This window comes from Suncus etruscus, chromosome 6 (genome assembly GCF_024139225.1).
Source record: "Suncus etruscus isolate mSunEtr1 chromosome 6, mSunEtr1.pri.cur, whole genome shotgun sequence".
NCBI lineage: Eukaryota > Metazoa > Chordata > Mammalia > Eulipotyphla > Soricidae > Suncus > Suncus etruscus.
The window spans coordinates 75231095-75244581 of NC_064853.1; the positions used below are offsets into that span (position 1 = coordinate 75231095).

The 13487-nt window shown below is 52.9% G+C and overlaps 1 protein-coding gene across 1 annotated transcript in view; it reads right to left on the minus strand.

Annotated features, from left to right (window-relative positions):
• Positions 1 to 13487, minus strand: part of MACROD2 (mono-ADP ribosylhydrolase 2) — a 2173194-nt gene that overhangs the window by 97660 nt on the left and 2062047 nt on the right. Inside the window, exon 14 of the mRNA XM_049774344.1 lies at positions 3615 to 3692. Coding sequence (XP_049630301.1) covers positions 3615 to 3692 — 78 coding nt within the window. The remainder of the gene's footprint in view (positions 1 to 3614; positions 3693 to 13487) is intronic.

A 13487-nucleotide genomic window follows, 5' to 3' on the forward strand; every position in this document is an offset into this window, starting at 1 on the left:
ATTTAGAAAGCCTAAACAGGCCAATCACCTCAGAGGAAATTAAAACAGTAATTAAGAAACTTCCCAAGAACAAAAGTCCAGGCCCAGATGGCTTTACAGGTGAATTCTATCAAACATTCCGAGAAGAATTACGTCCACTGATTCATAGGCTCTTCCAAACCATTGAAAAGACAGGAATCCTCCCCAATTTCTTCTGTGAGGCTAATATCACTCTGATTCCCAAAGAGGGCAAAGACACCACCAGGAGAGAAAACTACAGACCAATCTCACTAATGAACATAGACGCAAAAATACTCAACAAAATCTTAGCGAAACGAATCCAGCACTACATCAAAAAGATTATACACCATGACCAAGTGGGTTTCATCCCAGGGATGCAAGGCTGGTTCAACATACGCAAATCAATCAACATCACACACCACATCAATAATAAAAAAGACAAAAACAACATGATCATATCAATAGATGCATTTGACATTTGACAAAATATAACACCCATTCATGCTGAAAACACTAAGCAAAATAGGTCTGGAAGGAACTTTTCTCAAGATAGTTACAGCTATCTATGAAAAGCCCACATCTAACATTATTCTTAATGGTGAAAAACTGAAAGCATTTCCACTAAGGTCAGAAACCAGGCAAGGATGTCCACTCTCTCCACTCTTATTCAACATAGTCTTAGAAGTCCTAGCAATAGCAATCAGTCAAGAGAAGGGAATCAAAGGAATTCAAATAGGGAAAGAGGAATTCAAACTATCTCTCTTTGCAGATGACATGATGATATACATGGAAAACCCTAAAGAGTCCACAGTAAAACTCCTAGAAACAATAAACCAATACAGCAAAGTGGCTGGTTACAAAGTCAATACACAAAATACAGTAGCATTTCTCTATACAAATAACAAAGTAGAGGAGAAAGAGAGATTAAGAATACAACTCCATTTAAAATAGTATCAAAAAACATCAAGTACCTAGGAATCAACCTTACAAGGGAAGTGAAGGACTTATACCTGGCAAACTTCAAAACACTTCAGAAAGAAATTGAAGAGGATCTAGGGAAATGGAAGAACATCCCATGCTCATGGATAGGTAGGATCAACATAGTTAAAATGACTATCCTACCCAAACTCCTATATAGATTTAACACAATCCCCATCCAAATTCAGACATCATTCTTTAAAGACTTAGAACAATCAATCATAAAATTTATGTGGAACCACAAAAGACCCAGGATAGCCAAATACATACTAAAAAACAGGAAGCTGGGTGTCACCGGCAATATAATGTAGCACCATTTCTCCCTGCAAAGGCACACTAAAAAAAGGAGAAATCTTACGTATAAAAACGAGCTCTTATTTATTAGGGATAAGAACTCATACTTGTTTACAACACAGGGGTATCTCCCACCTTGAAAATATGTCACGTGGGCACAACTTAGACATTCTTAATAGTGCTCAGACACCAACAAGTCCCAACCCTAATATGATACCCTGACATCGAGGAAAATGGGAACAACTTGCTCTAAGAGCAAGTTATCCTACCTCACCAGCTAACGATAAAACAAAATCAGAAGACTTGTCACCCTTTGGTCTATCCAAATGCCAAGATCGTGATTTACAGATGACTGGCTGACAGAACCATGGCCAGACTGCATGTATCCTGGGACCAATAAAAAAAAGCTCTAGTCTAGGGTGTGAGCTACGACCTGCATAACAACTATGATCCCTAGTTCCAGAGGTCTGTCTGAGACTATTGCAACAGAAGGGGACTTCTGGAAACATAACGAAAGGTGCTATACCAGGCCCCATCCTAGGATCAGCGCAAAGACCAGGACTGCCAACCACAGAAGACGGATTAAAAAGACATTGAGGGAACAGAACTTCTAGAACCACAAAGAAAGACATAATCATAAGTTCAACTCCTTGACTTGTGCAGATACCGAGATCTCTAGATACACAGGTCTGATGTTATCACCCAGGATGGAGCAGAAGTCTTCCATACACCACAAAAGCACCAAGGGGAGAGTAAATGAACCTGAAAGGAGTCTATAGTTAATCCCATGAAAATATACTTCAAGAGTAGAGAAACCCTGTATCTCTTAGGCAAAGGAAATTTCTTTTTGAATGACCCCAATATTTACTGTGCATCTGCAGGAGGTGGAAAAAAGCACAAAAAATTTATTATTATTATTATTATTATTTACTTATCTATTTTTGTTGATTTCATTGTTCTGGTTTGGCTATTGAAGTGGATGTCTCCATTTATATTTATTTATTTATTTTCTTCTTTTCTTTTTTTATGTGCTCTGCCACATTTTTTTTTATCTCAATACCATGGTTTTTATATGGTGCTTACCCTTTTTTTTTTTTGAATGCTCACTGGATATTTTATTTGACAGTTCTTTATGTACTGTTGTGGTGTTTCACCTTCTTTTTCCTCTTCGTTTCTCAAACCAAGGATGAAAGCCTCTAGAAGGACTTGCCCACTTCCGGAGTATTTGATCCTTTTTTTCTTTTTCTTTTCTTCAGGTTATTACTTTTCTCTTCTTCAAACAAAACCACATAACTTGAACTATCTAGTCCCGCCTCCCAATTAGGGGGGGATAAGGGAGGTACCAAGATCAAACATGTGTAAGACCACTAAGTAGTAAGTCAGGTACAGAGAGGATATGGGAAGTAGGATGGGAACAGAGGTGGAGGGAGGACAATTTGGTATGGGAATTCCCCTGATTTTATGTTAATATGTACCTAAGATATTATTGTCAATGATATGTAAGCCACTATGATTAAAATAAAAATTATATTTTAAAAAACCTCACTAACCATAGAAACTATGTCCTTTGGTACTCTATAATTACTACTTCATTTTTCCTACTAATTTGAGTGTAGAAGGTGGCTGTAGCTAATCTGAATTTGATGATTATATTAGTAATCTATTTTCCTATGTGCTTCAAAGTATTTGTTATTTATATGTAGATAATTCATGATACTACTGTATTCATTTGAGGTTATTTTAAACATACACACAAATTGTGTCCCATCTGTTGGTAAAAGAGAATTAACTTATATTAGAAATTTTTTTATGAATTTTCAAAAATTAGATTCAAGGGGGCCGGGCGGTGGCGCTAAAGGTAAGGTGCCTGCCTTGCCTGCACTAGCCTTGGACGGACCGCGGTTCGATCCCCCGGTGTCCCATATGGTCCCCCAAGCCAGGAGCAACTTCTGAGCACATAGCCAGGAGTAACCCCTGAGCATTACCGGGTGTGGCCCCCCAAAAAATTAGATTCAATAGTGTGTTATGAAGTTTCTCTTGATATAGGAAGGTTATATAATTTAATCTCCTAGTTATATTAATGATATCTTACATGTTCATTATCATCAATACAATCTTTTCTTTTAGTAATTGGGAATCCAATACCCCATGGAGCTAACAGTAATAAATCAGATTAGTGTGGCAAAAACTGAGGATAAATAACTCTCCCTTCCAGATATGGATATGCCAGCCTGAAGAAATTTAACGATAGTAAATGATAATCAATTCCATTTTTACAGAATCTACTAATTATAATATTCCTCTGGCCAAAGAAAAACTAAAAAAATGATGTCACAGCTTACCATTGGAATGATCTTGGTCACACGCAGATTGATCTTCTACTTTGTTGTCATTTTTAATATTATCAATCTTTGAAGAATCTAATAATAATAAGAAGAACTTCTAGTCAGTATTTATATCTAAGAAATAGAACAATTTCTTGCATTACCATATGGCATCTAAGTTTGGGAAACAAAAGTTACTGTTTTAAATTCCATGCTTTACAAAATACCATTAAATACTCAAATATTTTCAAATATTTAAAAATATATACTTTTCAATTAAATATTTTTTAAATAAATACTTTTTATTAAGCTTCTTTATACAATGGTGGCACAGAATTTACAGAAGTAAGAATGGCAGAGGTTTGGATAGGATATTTTTTTGCCATAAAATACAAACTATGTTTTGTGCACCATTGAAAATTTTAGGAATACTTCGCTAAGTAATATGAAGGAAAAGAGAAATACAGAAAATTAAATAAATGTCTAGTTTTTGTATTCTTATACTACTATTATTGCTGTTATTCAAATAGGAGATCCTCAAGTTCTTAAAAAATCCAGATGTATTTTTGAAATTCAATGGTAATTAAGTTTATTTTCCACAGCAATTCTACAATAGAATATTGTATGAAAACCTTCTGCTCTTTGCAATTTCAACTTTTCCCTTGAATAAAGCATTTAAGTGTAGACCATGCATAAGTTTATAATTTTGTCATATTATATAAAATAATAGGGCTAAATGATTTCCTATGACTAACTCACAAAGCTAAAAGGGACCCCTGTTGAATCCTTGCCATATCTCTGGGGTCTCTTTAAAAGCTACTGGAATGAATATGTAAATTGGTCAGTAAAAAAAAAAAGCAGAAGATAATACTATTATTTCTGGCATTACGATTAATAAGGAAGAACTTTATGCCTGAGACTATCTCTTTATGGTGAGGTCAATAATAAACAGAACATCCAATCTTTGTCTTCATAAATGTTATGATTTTAGGTAATACCTTTGATGCAGCTAAAAAGTTACTTCGAGATACCCAAATGTCATGATCTAATTTTGTATGTAATTAAATGATCCCGGAGCATGTTAAGAATCATTAGACTGAATCTATATTACTTATGATGCTTTTTTCTATTGAATTCTTAATTCTAAACTGTGTATTAGAGTAGAATCAGATATAGTCTAAACTAAATCATTCTTTTGTTTCTTTCCCCCCTCTTACCCCAAATTGAAAGAAAGTTTAAATAATATGGTAATAATATTATGATAATGTTTGTTTTTGAAACCTGCCATAAGCCACAGTTGATGGACAAGTAAGAAGTTACCATGTGATTGGAATATAAAACCAGTGAAGCAAGTATATACCCAACATGTATGGTTTTAATTAACTGTAAATAATTCCCTGAAGACAAATGTTAAATTATTTTGCACAGATTCTTATATTCTTCAGTCTGACAATATGTTTATAATTATAAATTTGGGAGCAAAGCTGCATATAAGAAAATTTTCAAACTGCTATCTTGCTCTTGTCAAATTGTCTTAAATCAACTCACCTTAAAATATGTCTTTTACTTTTGAATATAACATGTTTTTTTAAAAAAATAATTCAACCTCTAGGAGGATTCTGCCCATTTTCGGGGTATTAGACCCTTACCCCAGTTTATTTACTTTCTCTTTTTCAGGCAAAACCACGCAACTTGAACTAGCTAGCCTTGCCCCCACTTACAGGGGGAAATAAGGGAGGCATCAAGACCAAACTGATGCAAGACTACTAAGTAGTAGGTTAGATACAGAGGGGACCACATATTTTAGCCGCCCGGAGGGTGAGGGAAGAGGAAATGGGAGGTAGGACAAAAAGGGAGGGGTAGGGAAGACAATTTGAGGATGGGAAGCCCCCCTGATTTTATGTAAATATGTACCTAAAATATTATTGTCAACAATATGTAAGCCACTATGATCAAAATAAAAATTATATTAAAAAATAATTCAAGGGGCAGCTGGCAGACCTCCGTATGTGCCAGCGGCCTTTTGGCCTGGCCTAGGGTGGGGGGCCCGGACCTGGGTCACCCGAACCCCCTCTCCCCCTTTCCTCCGGATCTCCAGGTGGGTTTCTGGGAGGAGCTCATGGGGCACCCTGGGTTTTCCCCACTCCCAGGCCGGGTCTGGGGACCGGCCTAGGTTGGGCTTAAATCCCTGTCCTTCGGGCTTGGGAGGGTCTCTCTCCCTTCCTGGAGCTGGATTTTTAGCAGCACGGGCGGGCAGCTGGCAGACCTCCGTATGTGCCAGCGGCCTTTTGGCCTGGCCTAGGGTGGGGGGCCCGGACCTGGGTCACCCGAACCCCCTCTCCCCCTTTCCTCCGGATCTCCAGGTGGGTTTCTGGGAGGAGCTCATGGGGCACCCTGGGTTTTCCCCACTCCCAGGCCGGGTCTGGGGACCGGCCTAGGTTGGGCTTAAATCCCTGTCCTTCGGGCTTGGGAGGGTCTCTCTCCCTTCCTGGAGCTGGATTTTTAGCAGCACGGGCGGGCAGCTGGCAGACCTCCGTATGTGCCAGCGGCCTTTTGGCCTGGCCTAGGGTGGGGGGCCCGGACCTGGGTCACCCGAACCCCCTCTCCCCCTTTCCTCCGGATCTCCAGGTGGGTTTCTGGGAGGAGCTCATGGGGCACCCTGGGTTTTCCCCACTCCCAGGCCGGGTCTGGGGACCGGCCTAGGTTGGGCTTAAATCCCTGTCCTTCGGGCTTGGGAGGGTCTCTCTCCCTTCCTGGAGCTGGATTTTTAGCAGCACGGGCGGGCAGCTGGCAGACCTCCGTATGTGCCAGCGGCCTTTTGGCCTGGCCTAGGGTGGGGGGCCCGGACCTGGGTCACCCGAACCCCCTCTCCCCCTTTCCTCCGGATCTCCAGGTGGGTTTCTGGGAGGAGCTCATGGGGCACCCTGGGTTTTCCCCACTCCCAGGCCGGGTCTGGGGACCGGCCTAGGTTGGGCTTAAATCCCTGTCCTTCGGGCTTGGGAGGGTCTCTCTCCCTTCCTGGAGCTGGATTTTTAGCAGCACGGGCGGGCAGCTGGCAGACCTCCGTATGTGCCAGCGGCCTTTTGGCCTGGCCTAGGGTGGGGGGCCCGGACCTCGGTCACCCGAACCCCCTCTCCCCCTTTCCTCCGGATCTCCAGGTGGGTTTCTGGGAGGAGCTCATGGGGCACCCTGGGTTTTCCCCACTCCCAGGCCGGGTCTGGGGACCGGCCTAGGTTGGGCTTAAATCCCTGTCCTTCGGGCTTGGGAGGGTCTCTCTCCCTTCCTGGAGCTGGATTTTTAGCAGCACGGGCGGGCAGCTGGCAGACCTCCGTATGTGCCAGCGGCCTTTTGGCCTGGCCTAGGGTGGGGGGCCCGGACCTGGGTCACCCGAACCCCCTCTCCCCCTTTCCTCCGGATCTCCAGGTGGGTTTCTGGGAGGAGCTCATGGGGCACCCTGGGTTTTCCCCACTCCCAGGCCGGGTCTGGGGACCGGCCTAGGTTGGGCTTAAATCCCTGTCCTTCGGGCTTGGGAGGGTCTCTCTCCCTTCCTGGAGCTGGATTTTTAGCAGCACGGGCGGGCAGCTGGCAGACCTCCGTATGTGCCAGCGGCCTTTTGGCCTGGCCTAGGGTGGGGGGCCCGGACCTGGGTCACCCGAACCCCCTCTCCCCCTTTCCTCCGGTTCTCCAGGTGGGTTTCTGGGAGGAGCTCATGGGGCACCCTGGGTTTTCCCCACTCCCAGGCCGGGTCTGGGGACCGGCCTAGGTTGGGCTTAAATCCCTGTCCTTCGGGCTTGGGAGGGTCTCTCTCCCTTCCTGGAGCTGGATTTTTAGCAGCACGGGCGGGCAGCTGGCAGACCTCCGTATGTGCCAGCGGCCTTTTGGCCTGGCCTAGGGTGGGGGGCCCGGACCTGGGTCACCCGAACCCCCTCTCCCCCTTTCCTCCGGATCTCCAGGTGGGTTTCTGGGAGGAGCTCATGGGGCACCCTGGGTTTTCCCCACTCCCAGGCCGGGTCTGGGGACCGGCCTAGGTTGGGCTTAAATCCCTGTCCTTCGGGCTTGGGAGGGTCTCTCTCCCTTCCTGGAGCTGGATTTTTAGCAGCACGGGCGGGCAGCTGGCAGACCTCCGTATGTGCCAGCGGCCTTTTGGCCTGGCCTAGGGTGGGGGGCCCGGACCTGGGTCACCCGAACCCCCTCTCCCCCTTTCCTCCGGATCTCCAGGTGGGTTTCTGGGAGGAGCTCATGGGGCACCCTGGGTTTTCCCCACTCCCAGGCCGGGTCTGGGGACCGGCCTAGGTTGGGCTTAAATCCCTGTCCTTCGGGCTTGGGAGGGTCTCTCTCCCTTCCTGGAGCTGGATTTTTAGCAGCACGGGCGGGCAGCTGGCAGACCTCCGTATGTGCCAGCGGCCTTTTGGCCTGGCCTAGGGTGGGGGGCCCGGACCTGGGTCACCCGAACCCCCTCTCCCCCTTTCCTCCGGATCTCCAGGTGGGTTTCTGGGAGGAGCTCATGGGGCACCCTGGGTTTTCCCCACTCCCAGGCCGGGTCTGGGGACCGGCCTAGGTTGGGCTTAAATCCCTGTCCTTCGGGCTTGGGAGGGTCTCTCTCCCTTCCTGGAGCTGGATTTTTAGCAGCACGGGCGGGCAGCTGGCAGACCTCCGTATGTGCCAGCGGCCTTTTGGCCTGGCCTAGGGTGGGGGGCCCGGACCTGGGTCACCCGAACCCCCTCTCCCCCTTTCCTCCGGATCTCCAGGTGGGTTTCTGGGAGGAGCTCATGGGGCACCCTGGGTTTTCCCCACTCCCAGGCCGGGTCTGGGGACCGGCCTAGGTTGGGCTTAAATCCCTGTCCTTCGGGCTTGGGAGGGTCTCTCTCCCTTCCTGGAGCTGGATTTTTAGCAGCACGGGCGGGCAGCTGGCAGACCTCCGTATGTGCCAGCGGCCTTTTGGCCTGGCCTAGGGTGGGGGGCCCGGACCTGGGTCACCCGAACCCCCTCTCCCCCTTTCCTCCGGATCTCCAGGTGGGTTTCTGGGAGGAGCTCATGGGGCACCCTGGGTTTTCCCCACTCCCAGGCCGGGTCTGGGGACCGGCCTAGGTTGGGCTTAAATCCCTGTCCTTCGGGCTTGGGAGGGTCTCTCTCCCTTCCTGGAGCTGGATTTTTAGCAGCACGGGCGGGCAGCTGGCAGACCTCCGTATGTGCCAGCGGCCTTTTGGCCTGGCCTAGGGTGGGGGGCCCGGACCTGGGTCACCCGAACCCCCTCTCCCCCTTTCCTCCGGATCTCCAGGTGGGTTTCTGGGAGGAGCTCATGGGGCACCCTGGGTTTTCCCCACTCCCAGGCCGGGTCTGGGGACCGGCCTAGGTTGGGCTTAAATCCCTGTCCTTCGGGCTTGGGAGGGTCTCTCTCCCTTCCTGGAGCTGGATTTTTAGCAGCACGGGCGGGCAGCTGGCAGACCTCCGTATGTGCCAGCGGCCTTTTGGCCTGGCCTAGGGTGGGGGGCCCGGACCTGGGTCACCCGAACCCCCTCTCCCCCTTTCCTCCGGATCTCCAGGTGGGTTTCTGGGAGGAGCTCATGGGGCACCCTGGGTTTTCCCCACTCCCAGGCCGGGTCTGGGGACCGGCCTAGGTTGGGCTTAAATCCCTGCCCTTCGGGCTTGGGAGGGTCTCTCTCCCTTCCTGGAGCTGGATTTTTAGCAGCACGGGCGGGCAGCTGGCAGACCTCCGTATGTGCCAGCGGCCTTTTGGCCTGGCCTAGGGTGGGGGGCCCGGACCTGGGTCACCCGAACCCCCTCTCCCCCTTTCCTCCGGATCTCCAGGTGGGTTTCTGGGAGGAGCTCATGGGGCACCCTGGGTTTTCCCCACTCCCAGGCCGGGTCTGGGGACCGGCCTAGGTTGGGCTTAAATCCCTGTCCTTCGGGCTTGGGAGGGTCTCTCTCCCTTCCTGGAGCTGGATTTTTAGCAGCACGGGCGGGCAGCTGGCAGACCTCCGTATGTGCCAGCGGCCTTTTGGCCTGGCCTAGGGTGGGGGGCCCGGACCTGGGTCACCCGAACCCCCTCTCCCCCTTTCCTCCGGATCTCCAGGTGGGTTTCTGGGAGGAGCTCATGGGGCACCCTGGGTTTTCCCCACTCCCAGGCCGGGTCTGGGGACCGGCCTAGGTTGGGCTTAAATCCCTGTCCTTCGGGCTTGGGAGGGTCTCTCTCCCTTCCTGGAGCTGGATTTTTAGCAGCACGGGCGGGCAGCTGGCAGACCTCCGTATGTGCCAGCGGCCTTTTGGCCTGGCCTAGGGTGGGGGGCCCGGACCTGGGTCACCCGAACCCCCTCTCCCCCTTTCCTCCGGATCTCCAGGTGGGTTTCTGGGAGGAGCTCATGGGGCACCCTGGGTTTTCCCCACTCCCAGGCCGGGTCTGGGGACCGGCCTAGGTTGGGCTTAAATCCCTGTCCTTCGGGCTTGGGAGGGTCTCTCTCCCTTCCTGGAGCTGGATTTTTAGCAGCACGGGCGGGCAGCTGGCAGACCTCCGTATGTGCCAGCGGCCTTTTGGCCTGGCCTAGGGTGGGGGGCCCGGACCTGGGTCACCCGAACCCCCTCTCCCCCTTTCCTCCGGATCTCCAGGTGGGTTTCTGGGAGGAGCTCATGGGGCACCCTGGGTTTTCCCCACTCCCAGGCCGGGTCTGGGGACCGGCCTAGGTTGGGCTTAAATCCCTGCCCTTCGGGCTTGGGAGGGTCTCTCTCCCTTCCTGGAGCTGGATTTTTAGCAGCACGGGCGGGCAGCTGGCAGACCTCCGTATGTGCCAGCGGCCTTTTGGCCTGGCCTAGGGTGGGGGGCCCGGACCTGGGTCACCCGAACCCCCTCTCCCCCTTTCCTCCGGATCTCCAGGTGGGTTTCTGGGAGGAGCTCATGGGGCACCCTGGGTTTTCCCCACTCCCAGGCCGGGTCTGGGGACCGGCCTAGGTTGGGCTTAAATCCCTGTCCTTCGGGCTTGGGAGGGTCTCTCTCCCTTCCTGGAGCTGGATTTTTAGCAGCACGGGCGGGCAGCTGGCAGACCTCCGTATGTGCCAGCGGCCTTTTGGCCTGGCCTAGGGTGGGGGGGCCCGGACCTGGGTCACCCGAACCCCCTCTCCCCCTTTCCTCCGGATCTCCAGGTGGGTTTCTGGGAGGAGCTCATGGGGCACCCTGGGTTTTCCCCACTCCCAGGCCGGGTCTGGGGACCGGCCTAGGTTGGGCTTAAATCCCTGTCCTTCGGGCTTGGGAGGGTCTCTCTCCCTTCCTGGAGCTGGATTTTTAGCAGCACGGGCGGGCAGCTGGCAGACCTCCGTATGTGCCAGCGGCCTTTTGGCCTGGCCTAGGGTGGGGGGCCCGGACCTGGGTCACCCGAACCCCCTCTCCCCCTTTCCTCCGGATCTCCAGGTGGGTTTCTGGGAGGAGCTCATGGGGCACCCTGGGTTTTCCCCACTCCCAGGCCGGGTCTGGGGACCGGCCTAGGTTGGGCTTAAATCCCTGTCCTTCGGGCTTGGGAGGGTCTCTCTCCCTTCCTGGAGCTGGATTTTTAGCAGCACGGGCGGGCAGCTGGCAGACCTCCGTATGTGCCAGCGGCCTTTTGGCCTGGCCTAGGGTGGGGGGCCCGGACCTGGGTCACCCGAACCCCCTCTCCCCCTTTCCTCCGGATCTCCAGGTGGGTTTCTGGGAGGAGCTCATGGGGCACCCTGGGTTTTCCCCACTCCCAGGCCGGGTCTGGGGACCGGCCTAGGTTGGGCTTAAATCCCTGCCCTTCGGGCTTGGGAGGGTCTCTCTCCCTTCCTGGAGCTGGATTTTTAGCAGCACGGGCGGGCAGCTGGCAGACCTCCGTATGTGCCAGCGGCCTTTTGGCGTGGCCTTGGGTGGGGGGCCCGGACCTGGGTCACCCGAACCCCCTCTCCCCCTTTCCTCCGGATCTCCAGGTGGGTTTCTGGGAGGAGCTCATGGGGCACCCTGGGTTTTCCCCACTCCCAGGCCGGGTCTGGGGACCGGCCTAGGTTGGGCTTAAATCCCTGTCCTTCGGGCTTGGGAGGGTCTCTCTCCCTTCCTGGAGCTGGATTTTTAGCAGCACGGGCGGGCAGCTGGCAGACCTCCGTATGTGCCAGCGGCCTTTTGGCCTGGCCTAGGGTGGGGGGCCCGGACCTGGGTCACCCGAACCCCCTCTCCCCCTTTCCTCCGGATCTCCAGGTGGGTTTCTGGGAGGAGCTCATGGGGCACCCTGGGTTTTCCCCACTCCCAGGCCGGGTCTGGGGACCGGCCTAGGTTGGGCTTAAATCCCTGTCCTTCGGGCTTGGGAGGGTCTCTCTCCCTTCCTGGAGCTGGATTTTTAGCAGCACGGGCGGGCAGCTGGCAGACCTCCGTATGTGCCAGCGGCCTTTTGGCCTGGCCTAGGGTGGGGGGCCCGGACCTGGGTCACCCGAACCCCCTCTCCCCCTTTCCTCCGGATCTCCAGGTGGGTTTCTGGGAGGAGCTCATGGGGCACCCTGGGTTTTCCCCACTCCCAGGCCGGGTCTGGGGACCGGCCTAGGTTGGGCTTAAATCCCTGTCCTTCGGGCTTGGGAGGGTCTCTCTCCCTTCCTGGAGCTGGATTTTTAGCAGCACGGGCGGGCAGCTGGCAGACCTCCGTATGTGCCAGCGGCCTTTTGGCCTGGCCTAGGGTGGGGGGCCCGGACCTGGGTCACCCGAACCCCCTCTCCCCCTTTCCTCCGGATCTCCAGGTGGGTTTCTGGGAGGAGCTCATGGGGCACCCTGGGTTTTCCCCACTCCCAGGCCGGGTCTGGGGACCGGCCTAGGTTGGGCTTAAATCCCTGTCCTTCGGGCTTGGGAGGGTCTCTCTCCCTTCCTGGAGCTGGATTTTTAGCAGCACGGGCGGGCAGCTGGCAGACCTCCGTATGTGCCAGCGGCCTTTTGGCCTGGCCTAGGGTGGGGGGGCCCGGACCTGGGTCACCCGAACCCCCTCTCCCCCTTTCCTCCGGATCTCCAGGTGGGTTTCTGGGAGGAGCTCATGGGGCACCCTGGGTTTTCCCCACTCCCAGGCCGGGTCTGGGGACCGGCCTAGGTTGGGCTTAAATCCCTGTCCTTCGGGCTTGGGAGGGTCTCTCTCCCTTCCTGGAGCTGGATTTTTAGCAGCACGGGCGGGCAGCTGGCAGACCTCCGTATGTGCCAGCGGCCTTTTGGCCTGGCCTAGGGTGGGGGGCCCGGACCTGGGTCACCCGAACCCCCTCTCCCCCTTTCCTCCGGATCTCCAGGTGGGTTTCTGGGAGGAGCTCATGGGGCACCCTGGGTTTTCCCCACTCCCAGGCCGGGTCTGGGGACCGGCCTAGGTTGGGCTTAAATCCCTGTCCTTCGGGCTTGGGAGGGTCTCTCTCCCTTCCTGGAGCTGGATTTTTAGCAGCACGGGCGGGCAGCTGGCAGACCTCCGTATGTGCCAGCGGCCTTTTGGCCTGGCCTAGGGTGGGGGGCCCGGACCTGGGTCACCCGAACCCCCTCTCCCCCTTTCCTCCGGATCTCCAGGTGGGTTTCTGGGAGGAGCTCATGGGGCACCCTGGGTTTTCCCCACTCCCAGGCCGGGTCTGGGGACCGGCCTAGGTTGGGCTTAAATCCCTGTCCTTCGGGCTTGGGAGGGTCTCTCTCCCTTCCTGGAGCTGGATTTTTAGCAGCACGGGCGGGCAGCTGGCAGACCTCCGTATGTGCCAGCGGCCTTTTGGCCTGGCCTAGGGTGGGGGGCCCGGACCTGGGTCACCCGAACCCCCTCTCCCCCTTTCCTCCGGATCTCCAGGTGGGTTTCTGGGAGGAGCTCATGGGGCACCCTGGGTTTTCCCCACTCCCAGGCCGGGTCTGGGGACCGGCCTAGGTTGGGCTTAAATCCCTGTCCTTCGGGCTTG